At 48.8% G+C, this 16,886-nt stretch overlaps 1 protein-coding gene across 2 annotated transcripts in view; it reads left to right on the top strand.

The window, feature by feature from the left end:
- The window catches only part of IFT172 (intraflagellar transport 172), a 42,000-nt gene that overhangs the window by 13,924 nt on the left and 11,190 nt on the right, over positions 1–16,886 (top strand). Inside the window, exons 14-36 of one of the 2 annotated variants that reach the window (XM_075707653.1) lie at positions 533–618; positions 1,140–1,252; positions 4,056–4,157; positions 4,527–4,663; positions 5,497–5,604; positions 6,139–6,223; positions 6,554–6,646; positions 6,974–7,051; positions 7,459–7,707; positions 9,557–9,635; positions 10,036–10,156; positions 10,542–10,686; positions 10,761–10,850; positions 11,260–11,357; positions 12,257–12,392; positions 12,472–12,588; positions 13,180–13,322; positions 14,013–14,106; positions 14,355–14,419; positions 14,547–14,727; positions 15,267–15,376; positions 15,836–15,965; positions 16,581–16,679. In XM_075707653.1, the coding sequence (XP_075563768.1) occupies positions 533–618; positions 1,140–1,252; positions 4,056–4,157; positions 4,527–4,663; positions 5,497–5,604; positions 6,139–6,223; positions 6,554–6,646; positions 6,974–7,051; positions 7,459–7,707; positions 9,557–9,635; positions 10,036–10,156; positions 10,542–10,686; positions 10,761–10,850; positions 11,260–11,357; positions 12,257–12,392; positions 12,472–12,588; positions 13,180–13,322; positions 14,013–14,106; positions 14,355–14,419; positions 14,547–14,727; positions 15,267–15,376; positions 15,836–15,965; positions 16,581–16,679 (2,659 nt within the window). Of the gene's footprint in view, positions 1–532; positions 619–1,139; positions 1,253–3,989; positions 4,158–4,526; positions 4,664–5,496; positions 5,605–6,138; positions 6,224–6,553; positions 6,647–6,973; positions 7,052–7,458; positions 7,708–9,556; positions 9,636–10,035; positions 10,157–10,541; positions 10,687–10,760; positions 10,851–11,259; positions 11,358–12,256; positions 12,393–12,471; positions 12,589–13,179; positions 13,323–14,012; positions 14,107–14,354; positions 14,420–14,546; positions 14,728–15,266; positions 15,377–15,835; positions 15,966–16,580; positions 16,680–16,886 lie in introns of both variants that reach the window. The other variant, XM_075707652.1, reaches the window with a different exon arrangement.

Genomic DNA, 16,886 nt, shown 5'->3' with positions numbered 1-16,886 from the left:
CTGCTTCTGACGGTGACCAGTGGTGGGGTTTAATTGTTTGGTTACACTTAATGGTTGTAAAGTTTTAGAAGCGCAAGAGACCATCTTCCTCTGATACATGCTTATTGAAGCCTGGCTTGGCTATTGCTGAAGAAGGACCTCCTGTGCATGTACTCAGGCATCTCTGCATCCTAGTACAGCATTATCAGGGACGCTGCCAGTAGGACCTCCTCTGTCCCTCTGAGATACCATACTCCATTTTCTGATTTGAGAGAAGGAAGGATCGTGGGCTGCTCGGAGGTGGAAGCAGTGTAACTAATTTGCTGCTGAGGACCCTGGTGCCAGAGGGGCAGCTTCCGGAGTAAAGCCATGAATTAGAAAGGTTTGTGCTCATTTGAGGCAGCCGTAGGTACTGTGCAGGTGTCACAGGTCAGAGAACTGCAAGAGGCTTCATGTGCTTGGGGAAAGGTAAGTCTGGGAGGGACTACATGATTCAGTCCTGTGAATTTAAAGAGTGATAAAGGTAACGGTCATCATTCCCTTCAAATAATAGTGTCCGTATCAATGAGAGACGGCAGAGAGGCGTGGAGGAGAACAAGAGACTGGCCTATCTGATAGACATCAAGACTATAGCAACAGGTGAATGTAAACCTCCCTCTCCTGTATTTTGCCAGCCTTCCTGATTCTTTTGTATTTTCTGTGTCAGGCAGCATATCCCTGAAGGCCCCCTTTGCATTCACTCCACCAAGCAACAGATTCCTGAAGGCCCCCTTCACATTCACTCTGCCTGGCAGCAGACCGCTAGAGACCAGGCTGCCCTGCTTTCGGCAGGCTGGCTGGCTGGTGTGGACGCAGCTGTGGGGCGGCTGTGACTCTGTCCTGGACCTGAGATTCTGTGCAGTTCAGCGTGATGATATTGCTGCCTGCTCTGCCTGTGATCTGTGCATGCTCACAGAAGGGTTGAGAGAGTTAGTTACTGCTGTTGATAAGGCATCAAGATAAAATGTCACTGCAGTCTGCTTTTCACATCACAGCGTGTTTGCCAGCGGGTCCTTCCCTAATTTGGTCCCAGGCACCTGATCCCCATGGGAAAGCATTGAATGTTCAGCACTTTGGGGCACATTAGGTACTTACACTCTTTCCTTTCTTTCCTTCCCAAGTGGACCTTGTTGGTGGCTACAACGCTGGCACTATCAGCCATGACAGCAAGATTGATTGGCTGGAGCTGAATGAAACAGGCCACAAATTACTCTTCAGGGACAAGAAGATGAGGGTGAGACGGGTGCATGTGGGGGAGCATGGCAAGGTGGCATGCCTGGGGGGAGGTAAAGACAGATATGCCAGAATAGAGGGAGGGAAGCGAGAAACGCATCTGAAGTACTCCTGATTATTTGACCACTCCTTTGAGGAACATAGACCATGTTCAGATTGCATGAGCTGGCAGCATTGCATGTTTGGTCTTGAGTCATAGCTAATTCTGAAGTTAGTTACTAGACATCTTGCTCCATCTCATCACACCTGAAAATGAAGATCATAGGCTCTTCTGCTGTGAGATGGAGAGACAAGTGGGTTAATCTCAGGATGAGGACCCTAATGTTGCACTTAAACATGTAAATTAAAAAAAGGTGTTCTCTGCAACAGCTTGGCTTATGTCTGTAAGATGAACTGTCTAATTCTCTAAAACAGCATAGTCACAACCAAATAGCTTGTTCGGTATGGCCCTTGGCTTGTGCTGATTCCCAGACCATGACTGAATGTCGTCTAGGAAAGCACTAGTAAGCCCAGGACAAAACCATGCCCAAAATCATGGTAATGATTTCACACTATGGATTATGATGTGCAGGTACTCACCTCATGTCCCAGCCATGTTTAGTTTCACTGTACAGATACAGCTGAAGAAGCTCGCTGCAGCAGGCCAGAAGATGTATTTCTCAATTGTATTACAGTTCCACTCAGTTCACTATAAAGCCTTCTTCACTGTTATGAACGTAAGGCTCCTTGACCGCTTGACTTCATTTGCTCCTCTTGTCACAAGAGTGTCCTGAGAAGACAACATGAGCCTCTTGACAATGGTGTAATTCACATCTAGAATTTCTGTACAGGTGTCCTAGATGCTGTGGCAGACCGCAGCTATAGCACTGCAGCTCATCACAGGATGGCTGTAATTGCTCCGGGGTTCAGATCCCACTGGGGGCTGTCAGTCTGCAGTAGAATATTTCCACGTTGGCTGTGCCTCTCTCCCTAGTCCAAGGATGGGTGAAGTATTACGTTCATACATACATATGTGTTGAAATCCCTGAGAACTTTCTCAGCCTCATCTCAAAAGAAACTCTGAATTCACCCATCATATTTCAGACAGGATCCCCAGGCTTCTTCACTGAGCTGCTCCTCCTTCATCATTTTTGGCAGCTTGACCCCTAAGATTACATCTACATGATTGTAGGCGGTGCAAAGATATCTTCTTGCTTGGGAATCACAGATTTCCTTTTAATTACCTGTCTGCTTGTTACCAGTCACACACAGGCTGATTCATTGCTGCCAAGCTTATCAGCTAGCAACCAGAGCGCTCAACTTTGTAGCCAAAGATTGCAGTGCATACATCTGCTGCCTCACAGACTTCTCTCACAAGAGTGTGCTTTCTTGCACGAAGACTGTAGTTCTGGTTCTGGACTATCACAGAACAAGGACTCCTACAAGTACTTTGTGATTCCAGAGAAATAGAAGGAGCAGCCCAATGTGGATTTGCAAAAACTGTAGTGCCTGCATCTGTGTTAGAGTGCCTCTCTAATCAAGACCCTCTTAACTCTCAGAAGGAAGATTGTTCCATGTCTACAGCTCTTTAGGACACCACTTTCACATATCAATAAAAGTATCAACCAAGAAAGACCTTCAGTACAAAGGAGACTGAATCACTGCCAGTAGCAAGGGCTTCTCTTTGGGCTCTGCTGCACTGATACTCTCCAGAAAGGTACTAACAGTGATTTCAGCCTGCACCAGATGAAACAGGCTTCTATTTGTAAGTGATAAGTACATTTCCACAAGGCTGTATATGTCCTATCATGTGAGAAGAGAGAACTTTCCCAGCAACGTATCTTTCCATATTTATTTCTGCAGTCTTGTTCAATTTATATTTGGGTCCTCTAATTCACTATCTCAACAAGGGGCAGTGGTATCATCAAGATTGCTGTTGTCTCTTCTGGCTCCTTTTCAGGCCTCTTAAGAGACTACATAGGCAGCCCCTTCATTAAATACTGCCACCAGCCTAAAGACAGTACCATGATTCTGCTAAGCTATGTCTGTACGTATTTCTCCAACCAGTTTGGTGCAGACTGAAACAGGGACTTTCTTGTTCTCTTTTGACTGGTATGTCATGAGACTAGCACAATTTTCTTTTTCTCATCTTTGCTAGGTGAGGACAATTATGACAAGGAGCAGAGACAGCCTAGGACTTTTAAGTTACAAAGCATCATACATCTTTGTAACGTATGTGTCACGTTACATCTTCCAAGTTGTCAGGTTTGTTTCAGGGCAGTGCATTCTACAAACAAACACCCTCTCACCTTATTGGCAACAGTTCTTGCAATAGGACTCTACCTAGGATGGACAGTTCAGCCCACAACGGCAGAGGAAGGCCCTTCTTGGTCCCCCAGTTTGTTTGCATGAAGGACTTACGAGACCATTCTCCTGTTCCAGCTCTGCCACTAAGAGGGAGCTGAAGTCGCACAAGACATATTCTGGTTTATATACTTATTTGCCCAGCAATAAGGAAGGCAGGATCTGAGCATGCTGCTTAAAATACTGGAAGGGTTAAAAAAGGTGTTAAGACTTGGATAGTAATGTGTGTAAATAACAGTGTGAAGCTTAGGGTTAAGTATCTTGGAAAAAGTCTGATTCCTGGTTTGTAACATTTGTTTACAAGGTGCTTGCTCACATGTTCCTACTATGTTCATGTGAGCTAGCAGGCCATCCATGAGTCCAGCTGAGCCTTTTTCTCCTCTTCCTTCCTCTAGTTGCAGCTCTATGACATTGAAAGCAGCACCAAGACTACCATTCTGAACTATTGCTCCTATGTGCAGTGGGTCCCAGGCAGTGATGTGGTGGTGGCTCAGAACAGAAACAGCCTCTGTGTTTGGTATAACATTGATGCTCCAGAGCGAGTCACCATGTTTCCTCTGAAGGTAAAACTCTGGATACTTCGATTACCTCCAGCAGTTTCTGTTACTTCTTGCTCACATGTGTGGGAACAGTCAGGGTAGTATCGCAGAAGGGAGACAGAAGGGAGCTGCTAGTTTCTCCTGGGCAAATTATGAGCTCATGTCAGCTTTGTGGCAGGCGTGTCTGGCGGAACGTGGAGACAGTTAATACAGCAAGGAGCTGCTCAGTGGCTTCTTCCTTCCCTCTAGTGAGATAAGGATGATGTCTGCTTAGTGTGAGCTCATTCAGCAGAACTTAAATCCGCAGAGCTGTTGCAGTGCTGTCCTCACATCCCTGCTACTCCACATACTTTAGGAGAATGCAGGAGTGTTGATAGCTGGTACTCTTTCCAGGGGGATATTGTAGACTTGGAACGGAATGATGGAAAGACTGAAGTGATAGTATCTGAAGGGGTGAACACTGTGTCCTACACCCTGGACGAAGGCCTCATAGAGTTTGGAACTGCCATTGATGATGGGGATTATCACAGGTAAGCGCTAGATACACCACATGATGATGGCAGGTAGTCCACATAACAGACATCTGAGGGTCAGCACTCCATGAACTACAGCAGCACGGCTTTCCATACAGAGTTGAAGTTTAGGCTCTGAGCACGATGTTGGTGCCAGGTCTGGCTGTAAGGTGCAGCAGAGTGCTTCAGGAGTGAATATTCAGCCTTTTCATCCTCCCAGCTCTGTGGTTTCAAACTCTGTGGCACAAGAGACTGGCCAATCTGGTCTCATTGATGCTGACAGAAATTCACTGAAGGTGGTTTTCACTTAACTGCAGTGAATAAGTGTGTCTTTCGTAGCAGCCAGATGTGTAGTAGTACTCAAGTGCTTTTGCTGCTGCCCTCCAGGGATGGTGACAGTGTCATGAAAACATATAGGAGATGTGCAGAGCAAAAACTGGCTGCCCAAAGCAGTCATGGTAGCCACCTGGGCATGGCTGACACTGCTATAGGGCTTTAAAATTGACCAGGGAAGAAAATTTCACACATTGATATCACTGATACCACTTGAGAGACTTTGCACCAGGGACTTACTTCAGACACAGCAGTTTGGACTAGCCACACACTGCTACAGCCTTCTGGTGACCATATGCCTCGAAGTACCTTGGCCCCGATAGGGGTCATCTAGATCACTGAACTTTTCCCTGATGTCTCAGGCCCTGTGTTACACAGTCTTCTTCAGAAGTAGTCACACACAGCTTGCTTTGTTTTCAGTGCAACTCTTGTTAGGAAGCTCCTGTCTCAGCCTAGGATTTTCCTCAGAGAGCTCTTCTATTCTGTTACTGAAAGTCTGCAAATTTCTCTGTCTCAAGGGCTGCTGCGTTTTTGGAGACACTGGAAACATCCACAGAGACGGAAGCCATGTGGAAAACCCTGAGCAGACTGGCTTTGGAAGCAAGGCAGCTGCACATTGCAGAGAGGTACAAGAAGAAGCTGTAACATCTTTCTGGCTTAAACAGTCTGTTTGCTGAATCCCTCAAAGAAACCAGGGTCTAACTAAAGATGTGACTTTTTGTGTGGCCTGGAAGATTCACTGCATTGGAGAATTAAGTGTTCTCTGTTCCAGGCAATGGTTTGCCCTTTTATCCTAGACAGTAATGCTAGAACTGGAGACAGGAAGACATCAGTCTGCAGCATAAATTTTTGCTGATGGCAACCCAAAGCAGTGTCTAGCAAGGCTTCAGGGAGCTGACAGACATGGACAAGCTCAGTGCATCTCTGAAGCGTTGGGAAGTGAAGCATGGGCGCTGTTCATGTCCATGGCTTGTGCCATGGAGCAGGGTTAGAGGGCACATCTGAACACGGGTCTTGGCAAAATCCTTCTTTTGAAGCAGGGCTACCCTACCTCTACAGCTTGCAGAGCTGGCTCTGCTGCCCAGGTTCTGATTTTCTTTTCTTCGACCAAAATCGGGCAACAAAACCCAGTTATTGACTAACTGCTTTGCTCTTTCCAGATGCTTTGCAGCTCTGGGCAACATGGCAAAGGCTCGATTTCTGCATGAAACCAATACCATTGCTGACCAGGCAGCTCAAGAGCACGTGAGTCAAACTTTTTCTGCTGTGCAGGGCAGCTGCTTTCCTATAAACACTTGTGTATGCATTATCTTCTGTGTCCATGCTCACCGGTATCCTGCTACAGACCAGGACCTGGTCATGTAGAAACTGCTGACATAATCCTTCATCTATGCCTGCCAGGTCCCTCTTCTGGCTAGCCATTTCATATTGCTCCCATCTTGTCACTTCTGTGATTCTCATGTGTCTTCTTCAGTTTCTGTAATGACACGGAGCCCACCTGCAATCACCTCCTGCATACCATTCCAGAGTCTGTTCTTTCACTCAACAAACTGATTGAGCTGATGTTGTCTGCAGGGTGGGGATGGTACAGACCATTATCTGGTGCGTGCCCGCTTGGCCATGCTAGACAAGAACTACAAGCTGGCAGAGATGATCTTCCTGGAACAAGTAAGTAAAGGAACAAGGAGCAGAAAAGGTCTCATTTATTTCTGAGCAGGGAGGTTTGTGCCCTAGTGTGAAAGAGAAAAGGAAGAGGTTGCTTATTGCTGGGAGAAGAGTTTTTGCTCTGAAATAGAAGGCAATATTTCTTGTTCCAAGGTGTAGGATTGCCCTGAGGTGCATGAAGAGGGTGAGGGAGGATGTATATTCATGTAAAGGGGATGGTTCACTTTTTCAAGTGTTTTCTGCACATCTAACCCTGCCAACTGTGAGAGCTCAATGGCAATGTGTCTGCTAAATGGAACCTTCAGGCTGACACATTGCTCTCTGACACAGAACGCCACAGAGGAGGCCATGGACATGTACCAGGAGCTTCACATGTGGGATGAATGCATTGTGGTTGCCGAGGCCAAGGTACAGAATATAGCTGCACTGGACCGTGGGCTGGGCTTGCTTGATAAGTCTTCTGGTTGGGAGTCCACTCAAGGTCTGGGTTCTCTTCACCTGCCCTATCAGGACCTCACTTCTGCTTGGAGGGGCTCCAAGCAGAAGGGAAAGTTGCACTGATGTAAGCACGGACCTGGGTGAATAGTGAGGGAGAAAAGCTACCAAAATTGGTTTAGGAGTATCTAGGGCTTCAGAAAAGAATGGATGATGTAGTGGTACACAGGGCTGGCATTGTCATTTCTGCTAACTGCAGTTGCTTAGTTTAACTGGGCAGCAAGGAGTCTGGTGCCATGAACAGCTAGTTCAGAGCCTGCAGGATGAGCAGGACAACATCTTGCCTTGCCCAGGTCAACCAATGCTGCATTTCTCAACAGGGACACCCAATGCTGGATAAGTTGCGTCGGGGTTACTACCAGTGGCTGCTGGATACCCAGCAGGAAGAGAAGGCTGGGGAGGTCCAAGAGGAACAGGGCGACTACCTGGCAGCCATCAGCTTATACCTGCGAGCAGGGCTGCCAGCCAAAGCAGCACAGCTGGCCATGAGCAGGGACGAGCTCCTGACCAATGGGGATGTCATCAGTAGGGTCTCCATGGCACTGATCAGAGGAGAACTGTATGAACAGGTAAGTGGCCCACCCCACTGGACTTTCTTCTTAGTGGCATCAAAGCGCTTACCCTGTCCTCTGCATCTGTGAGACACAGGGGGACTGAGCTGGAAAGCAGCAGATATAATTCTGTGTGGATAAATTTGCAATTAACGTTCGGGAGGAAATCCTAACTGCATCCATTAAACACAGATGAGCTCTAGAGTTGCTTTTATTAGTCAGGAAAAAGATCGCACCTCATTGGCAACATGTCTCCAAAACATCAGCTGAGTGTTCAGTTAATAGTCAAGGAGGCCCTTGGGAAGAAGGTAGGAACCAACAGGAAAGGAGTTGTGAATCAAACAGAAAACTTTATATCACTGTGAAAATGTACAGTGCTTCCTCATAGTAGAATAAAAAATGATGGTACAGCTTTCATACAAGGATAGTTTAAATGGAAAAGCTAAGGAAGAAAAACAAAGGAGGTTATGAAGACAATCTGTAGAACTATGAATATCATAGAGAAGGGAAATGATTATTCTCTGTGCCTAATAACACAAAAAAGTGGTAGCTACTTATTACTAGGTGATAGTTTTAAAACAAAAGGGTGCTTTTCACACAGCACATAATCACGTTAATGTAAGAAAGCAGTGCTGAGTCTGACCAGTGTACAGCTTGGTATCCTGGCCAACAGTGGCCTCTTGCAGATGTTTAAGAAAGGAACAGAAAGAACAGGGCAGGCAAACACAGGGTGATACTTCCCCTAGTGTACTTTCATGGTTTCCAGCAGTTTGCAGACTATAGTGTACCTGAACAGTTTTATTTTTAAGAGATTAATTTTACTTCCATGAACTTGTCAAATTGTTGTTTGAACCATCTGTACTTTCTGATCTACAAGGTTGACTATGAGTTACCCAGTTCAGTTATGTGTTGTGTGAAAAAAACCACTTATTTTTGTTGGCCTATTTTATATGCCCAGTCCCATTTTACCTTTGGCATTTTCTGACCATTTCATTTTGACCCAAGGGAATTTTGTGCTTTTCCAGACCTGTCACCTTTTCTTAAGCCTTCAGTTGAAAGGGTAACTGTGGAACTCATTGCTGCCAGATGTTTTATTACCAAAAGTATAAATGGTCTAAAACTGATTAGACAAATCATGGAGGTAGAGTCTGTCAAAAACTGTTAAATATGATGATGTGAGGGCATCATGACACAAACTCAGGAATCTTCCACAATGCAGATTGTCAGAGATGGATAGATAATATAATGGAGGAAAGGCTAGTGTATACTTGCTCTGTTCTTACAATCTTTCTCTAGACATGTGCTTTTGCCACCATTCAAATACTGAAGGGAATGAATCTTTGGTCTGCCAGGATGGCCTTTCTTATATTATGTTCTAAGTTCTACAAGCTTTGAACCTCATCCCACCCTGTTGGCTGTCACCCTTTTCTACAGGGTACAAACCTACAGGTACAAACCTTCTGCTGCAAGAGGCTGAGCTTCCCTCTTCCCTACTCATGCTCAGGGCTCCTGTATGATCATCTGCATAGTGGAGCTCCTAGGGGCTGTGGTCATAGAAAAGGCTGTTGCTGCACCAGCCACTGTGCGGAGAAGAGAGGTTGTCTCAAAAACTCTTATCTTGTTAGAAGATGGTACTCCAGAAAAACATTTGTTGTATGTTGATCAGCAGGGAGGACAATGGTCTCAGCACATGCGGTCTTTCCTAGACATTCCCTTTACCCTCATGATCTTGGTTAGTGGGGAAGGCATAGCTGATGGAGAAGTCTGTGTGGCAGGACTGACCAGCTCTGTACATGGGGCTGCTAGGGTACATGGTGGTGTGGGGAAATAGTGGCTCTGGAAACTGGCAGCTTGTATTTGTCATTAGGCTGGAGACCTGTTCGAGAAGGTCGGGAACCCACGGAAGGCTCTGGAGTGCTATTGCAAGGGCAGTACCTTCCTGAAAGGTACTGTGCTAAATACGTTCTTCCCCCATCTATCCCCAGCAGGAGCCTGGGTACTCTGGCCTGGTGGCAACATGAGCTATTGCTCTGGAGCCCAGAGATGCCTAGATGCTCTGAAGCTTCCATGTCATCTCATTCAATGTATGTATTTCCACATAGTTGTACCTGCACGCACAGTCCCAGAACTGGATCCTCTTCCCAAGGCCTTGATCGTGCTGATTGCACCAGCATGGATTTGGTCCAGCTCTCCACAGGGTCCAGATTGCTGGATTGCCTGTTGGAGCTGGAGTGGATTAGGCAGTCACCATTTCCCTCCCTCTGCGCCCCATCCAAGGCCCACGTTTGCCTCACAGTTCTGCTTCCTTGCTGGATTCATCGTAACAGCTATCATGTCCCCTTACAGCAGTGGAGCTGGCTCGCCTGGCGTTTCCCGCAGAAGTTGTGAAGCTGGAGGAGGCCTGGGGAGACCATCTGGTGCAGCAGAAACAGCTGGATGCTGCTATTAACCATTATATCGAAGCCAGGTGGGGGCAGGTGATGGCTGTATAACCAGCAGCAGTATAACCTGGCAAGCTATGAAGTTGATGTGGTTTGCTTAAATCAGCAGGGGGTTTGCCTGAGTAAGCCCCCTCAACCCCGCTTTGCCAGCGCCCCTGGCGCTTATGTGCAGTCTCTGCTGGCCCTGACCATGGATGCCTTCCCGCATCTCTCCCAAGGTCTTTCAGCCCTGATTACTCTTCCCTGCTGCCCTAGTTCTTTGTTCTTTCCCCTTGGCTTTGCCAGTTATTCAGATTCTTTTTGCTGCTCTAACCCAGGAAGAAGAATCCTTCCACGTTGGTCTCTCTGGCTTAACTCAGCTGGAGGAGATGGCTGCTGGCTGGCTGTAAAGAGTTATGGTTTTGATGCTAGGTGCTCGATTAAGGCCATTGAGGCAGCCTTGGGAGCCCGGCAGTGGAAGAAGGCCATCTACATTTTGGACTTGCAGGACAAACAGACAGCAGCCAAATACTACCTCAAGATTGCCCAGCACTATGCAGCTTTACAGGAGTATCAGGTGAAGCCACAGACCACGATCATTGCTGCTCTGTGTGTCCCCTGGGACTGCTGAGTATGGTCATTTCCCTACAGGTTGCGGAGGAGCTGTACATCAAAGGAGACCAGACCAAGGATGCCATTGACATGTACACACAGGCCGGGCTCTGGGAACAGGCTCACAAGGTAGAGTCAGAAGCCAAAGCTTCTGGGGACCTGACCCCACTTGGCGAAATGTCTTTCATTGGTCAGTGCCTTGTGCACCAGCACCTGATCAACAAGCACTCTTCCCAAAGGATGCATGCAGGGCCAGCAAGAAGTCAGCCCCCGGTATTCACACCCTGTCTGTGCCCTTCGTTACTTCAGCAGCCCCGTGTGGGTGCACCTGTGACACAAATAGCACTCTCCAGCGGGGTTGGTCCCGTGTGCTTTGATCACAGTGACAAATGACTGCCCATTCTCTGCAGAGCTGATAGCATGTATACCTGTTTGTAACGGGAAGGAAATTGGTTTTCCCCTTCTCCTTCACTACCATGTATCAAGAAATTGCTGTGCAGCGTGCTCTAGTTTCTCCCATGTGTGTTCCTTTTGGCAGCTGGCAATCAAGTGTATGAGTCAGGAAGATGTGTCTGTGCTCTATATAACCCAGGCCCAAGAGATGGAGAAGCAGGGCAAGTACAAAGAAGCAGAGAGGTGAGCATCTTCCTTGGTACTAGTGCAAGACTGAGCCCTGAAAAAATGGCTGTAGTGAGGAGGAGCCCTTTCCTGGGCTGGCAGTAGAGTTTGGGACTAGGGTTTGGAAAGGTCAGAGATACTCTCTCCACACATGGAGACCTAGAGCTGATATTTCAGAGTTCATAGGAAGAGAAGTGACTGACTGTTAATGTGTCTTTGTCCACCAGGACAGAAGGGAGGTCCAGGTGGGGTGCAGCTGTCTCATGTAGCAGAGGAAATATGGCAACGCTTTTCCCCACTACAGAGTGCTACATCTGACCTGTCATGGTCAGCTGAGGATAAGATACGAAAAGTGGAGTGTTTCCCCTCCAGGTTACTAATGTTGTCAGTTGTAGATTAATAACACCACAATAAGGTTAGTAGGTATAGGGACAAACACAGCTGTGTACCTGATGCCACGGTACCTGATCTCAAGGATGCCCAGTACATGAAAGGGGCATTGCAGCTGGTGAGGTCACATGTGGTTTAATCTTTTTGCTGACCGATATGAGTAAGTTGAGCTGACATTGTCATGTTACCATCCCGACAGGACTGACAGCCTCAGGTTGGAGGCCAAGATGAGAACAGGTCAGAGAAACCCAGAGGCTCCCTCCAAGTCAGAACTCAGGTTGACAAGTGAGGATGGAGGGAATAACTTTGTCCTGCTGCAGCTGATGGTGGCACAACAGAAGGGCTCTACCTAAGCAGTGTTCAGCCTTGCAGCCCACAAGCCCATGCTGCACACCAGTCATGCTGCACACCAGTCATGCCTTTTGGCAGCATGCCCAGGACCTGGTTTCAACTGGGCAGGATGCAGAGAGACTGCAGGGACTGGTCATGCCCTCGGCTGAGCCATTTGAATGTGCTTGTGTTCCCAGGCTGTATATCACTGTGAATGAACCTGATTTGGCCATCACTATGTACAAGAAGTGTAAGATGTATGATGAGATGGTTTGCCTAGTGGCCAAGTACCACAAGGACTTACTCAGCGATACCCACCTGCACCTGGGCAAGGTGAGTGCATCTCATGGCCGGGGATCAACTAGGCCGAGCAGGGACAAGAGTGTCACTAACTCATTGCCTCTAATTGCAGGAGCTGGAGGCGGAGGGACGCTTACAGGAGGCTGAGTACCACTACCTAGAAGCTAAGGACTGGAAGGCCACAGTAAACATGTACAGAGTGAATGACATGTGGGAGGAAGCTTACAGGGTAATAACCATTTCACAACTATCCCACCATGCAGGGATCAGGCTTTGACTGCAGGATCCTGGTAGGAACTGCTCTGTCTCTATTCACCGCAAAAAAGACTTGGCATACGCTACCTAGCTTCAGCATGTGGCACAGCACTGGAGACCCTTGTGCCTGCTGCTCTGCAGCATTGCACCCCAAAAGCAGGGCTCGACCCCTAGCCACTCTGCAGCACTGCTTTCCTCCAGGCACTGCTCTACTCCTAACCACTGCACCCTGTTGTAGGTATTGCTCTGCCCATAGCCACTCCGTAGCAGCCCCTCCCAACATCGTTCCCCTCCAGTGTGGGCACAGATTGCCGGGGGTCCCTTCTGCTGACCTAACGGTAGCATGGGCCGTGCTGAAGAGGCAGCAGCCTCTGCTCTGCTGTATAAGCCTTTGTCTCACTCTCCCCAGTCCAGTGGTGGCTACGGAAAGGTTCCTCAGGAGAGAACGGTTGGTTTTGGTGCTCCCTTCATGACAACAGGCATTATGTGAGAGGGGAGTCCTGGCTCAGCCTGCTGAAGACTGAATGGATGCATTGGGCTCTTCTGCTTTTTTTGCTTTGGATAGGTGGCCAAGGCACATGGGGGAGCAAACTCCTATAAGCACGTCGCCTATATGTGGGCAAAGAGCCTGGGTGGAGAGGCAGCTGTGAAACTCCTCAGTAAATTCGGACTCCTGGAGATGGCCATTGACCATGCAGCAGACAGTGGGTAAGCAGATCCCTCAGCCCAGCGCTTCTCTCCCATCTGCCTGACCTGAGAAAAAAGGGGTGGCCCAAGGTAACTGTATGCACATGGTAGCTGCGGGTCCAGGATACGGCATGTCTTCCCCTCCTACCCCACCTGTACTTCTTCACACGCGCATTCCGCTTCCTTGACACATCCCGCTTCCTGTCCACCTGTTAGTCTCAAATGTCAAGTCAGAGCTCGGCAGGCTGCTTTTGCCCTTTAGCCTCAGCAGGGGGGCCTTGTGAGAGCCTTTGAACACGGGAAGAGGTATTCCTCGTGTCACCATAAATAACTGCCTGCCAGAAGAGTTTTGACCCCACTCTGCACCTGGCCAGCCATCCGACTGCCCTGCCGTTCACTGCTGCTCTCCCCCAGCTCTCCCACATCGCTAGGCTCCTGGGAGTCTTGTGACCTCCCCTCAGGGGTGAACCAAGGGCCTCTGGCACTAACAGCAAGTGTGAAGGAACTGAATTTCCTTAGTGGGGGCTCTCAAAGCTCCTGTTCTCTAGTCGGGAACAGGAGGAATGGGCAGTGCCAATTCAATTGGGACCCTCTGTGTTCCCCTCTCTCCTCTCCCAGTGTCTTGTGCTCTACTTGATATCTTGCTCTTGATGAAGGCATGCCCTCATAGCACATAGTGCTGCTCTCACCCCATTTTCTTTTTCATTGCAGGGTCTTTGAATTTGCTTTTGAACTGGCCCGCCTCTCTGTGAAGCAGAAGATGCCAGAGATCCACTTAAAGTATGCCATGTTCCTCGAAGATGAGGTAATTTTACCCCCTGGAATAGATGGGAGCTCCCTGGTCACTCAAATAATTGAACAGTTCTCCTTAAGGGCTGCTGCAGCGGGCTGTTTTATGGCTGCAGTCACTGCTCACCCAAAAGGCTCCATGATTACAGCCCCAAGTTTCCACACACATCTTTGTTTCATAAATCCTCTCTGCCTTAGTAGAGGAGGTCATGCGATTGCATCAGGGCAGGAAGGTATGCAAGCAAATTCTTTCCTCTCTCCTAGGGTAAATTTGAAGAGGCTGAAGCAGAATTTATTAAAGCTGGGAAACCCAAGGAGGCAGTCCTGATGTAGGTATCCTTCCCCATCCTGGCCTGCTGCATCTCCTCTCCCCGTATGATGCCAGCCTGGTTGCCTCTCCAGCATTGGTCTGCTCCTTGCCGTCCCTCTTGTTACATCTCGCGTTGATTCCCCTAGGTTTGTGCATAACCAGAACTGGGATGCTGCACAGCGTGTAGCTGAGGCTCATGACCCAGACAGCGTGGCTGATGTGCTTGTGGGACAGGCACGTTTTGCCTTTGAGCAGAGAGAGTTCCAGAAAGCAGAGGCCTTCCTCCTGCGAGCACAGAGACCTGAGCTGGCAATAAAGTACTACAAGGTAAGCGTAGTCTGTAGCAACGTCATTGCCTTCCTCACTGGTCAAGAGCCCAGTTTGGATGGAGGAGGAGTGAAATCCGTCTCCCAGCTCTCCCTGTCAGCTTAGTAGCCAGAGAGAAACCATTTACTTGGGTGGTTCCTAGTAGAACTTAATTCTGTCCTGCTCTTAGAAGACTGAACTGGTAGAGGTTTCACAGCATAGCTTGGCTCTCTCACAGCTTTGGGAGGAAGTATCCTGCCAGAAGGCTATGGGTGGTCCTCAGGGGTAGCATGAATGGGTGCATTTGGAGACTGTAAGCGCCCATTCCACGGAGGTAGCTAGGATGGATGAGCACTTTCCCCTGAGGTAGCCTGGGTGGATAGATAGACATAGGTGCCATTTTGGGGGAGGAAAGAATTGGATGGTGCTGCTGTGGTTGTTTCTTCCAGTGGGTCCTCTGGCAAGATGACATGAGAGGCTAGATGTGCTATGTGATACCAGTATTGTGGGGGATCCTGGTGAACTGGTGAAAATTTCTCCTCCCCGTTGTGCTGGTGCAGGAGGCTGGCATGTGGAGCGAGGCCCTGCGGATCTGCAAGGAATACGTGCCTAGTCGGCTAGAAGAGTTACAGGAGGAGTGCGGCAGGGAGGCTGCCAAGAAGGGCTTCAGGTAAGGAATGCTGTGGTCAGGCTGCCGGGAACAGACGGGTAGCTCTTCCCCTAGCCATTGTGCTGATGCCTTACAGAGAGCGCCTGGCCAGATCCCTGACATACGGTTGTTTCCGTCTTGAGGACTCTTGAGGACTGCTTCCTACATAGGTTTCCTAACATCCTTCCTCTCTGCTCTGGGAGACTCCAGGCTTATTCTTGACATCCAAGGTCTCCCAGATGTCTTCTTGCCACTTACAGATCTCCCAGGTCTTCTGTACCACCAGTGCATCTCCCCATGGTCCTTAATCAATTCTGTCCTCAGCACTGGCTATGTGCATTCCTTGTCACACGCTCAGCCCTCTCTGAGGTGCCCGACTTACCTCTGCTGTGCATCTCCCTGCCCATGCCCTACACACTGTCCACAGGATCTGTGTGGCAGCATCCCAGTCTTGCTCACAGCCTGCATTCCTCCCTGCAGAGGAACAGAAGGGCTGCTGGAGCAGGCGCGGGAGTGGGAGCAGGCTGGGGAATACGCCAGGGCAGTGGACTGCTATCTGAAGGTGCAGGATCCCAGCAACAGTGTCCTGGTGGAGAAGTGCTTGCTGAAGGTACAGTCAGGGGCTATGATTCCCTTCATCTACTCTGCTGTCTAGGAGGTCTCCCACAACCTGCAGTGCATCCCAGAGATACCTCAATCACTTAAATTGCAAGAGAGGATCTGCAGGCTCCAGTGTCCGCAGGGGCTGAAAATCTTCATGGCCATTCTCTTGAGCCGTGATGAGCTGTGTGCTTATCCTGCACTGCACTGACATCCTTGCTCTGGCACCACTTCCAGCAGCATGCTGGTGTCATTGTGCCCTTATCTCCGTGCACTGAAGAACTGGACTTTATGACTTAGACCTTGGCTAGATGAGCACCCTTTCTTCTTCTCCTGGTCCATGTGCACCAGCCTTTGGGTTGTGTTCTTGTTCATACTTTTCACTTGTACCTGTGCCCTTGTACCAACTTCAACAACGATTATGTCCTTGTCTGATCTCCCATGTGTGACAGTAGCTGGGCTTTGCTTCTCTGAATTGCTGAAGTGGGCTGTCATTTCTTCTCCCCTTCCCCCATAGTCCAAGCGCTCCTGACTCAGTCTTTTAGCTAGGACTGAGCTCTTCCCAGCTTCATCCCTCTCTCAAATAACTCTTATCACTTGCGCTGCTGACAGTTTCTCTTCACAGGCTGCTGAGTTGGCCATTAAATTCCTGGGTCAGTCACAGAGCATGGAGGTGACGCGGACTGTGGCTCCTCAGCTGGTGGCCATGAAGAAGTACAGTGCGGTGAGGGCTAGCTCCTGCCCCCAGACTACTGAAGAAGCAGTGACATAGGAAGGGAGAGCTCTATCCAAGGGAAGGAGGCCAAGGCACATCCTGGGGTGATGGGTAGATGGCCCTATCCAGAGTTAGTGCAGAGTCCTCGAGGAGGAGGAAGGAGGGGAAGGGATAAAGTCCTGGAATAGTGTGAGAGAGCCAGGCCCTGGGAGGAGG

This window comes from Pelecanus crispus, chromosome 3, assembly GCF_030463565.1.
Source record: "Pelecanus crispus isolate bPelCri1 chromosome 3, bPelCri1.pri, whole genome shotgun sequence".
Classification (NCBI taxonomy): Eukaryota; Metazoa; Chordata; class Aves; order Pelecaniformes; family Pelecanidae; genus Pelecanus; species Pelecanus crispus.
The sequence above is the reverse complement of the archived record's forward strand: the minus strand, read 5'-3'. Positions and strand labels throughout refer to the sequence as shown.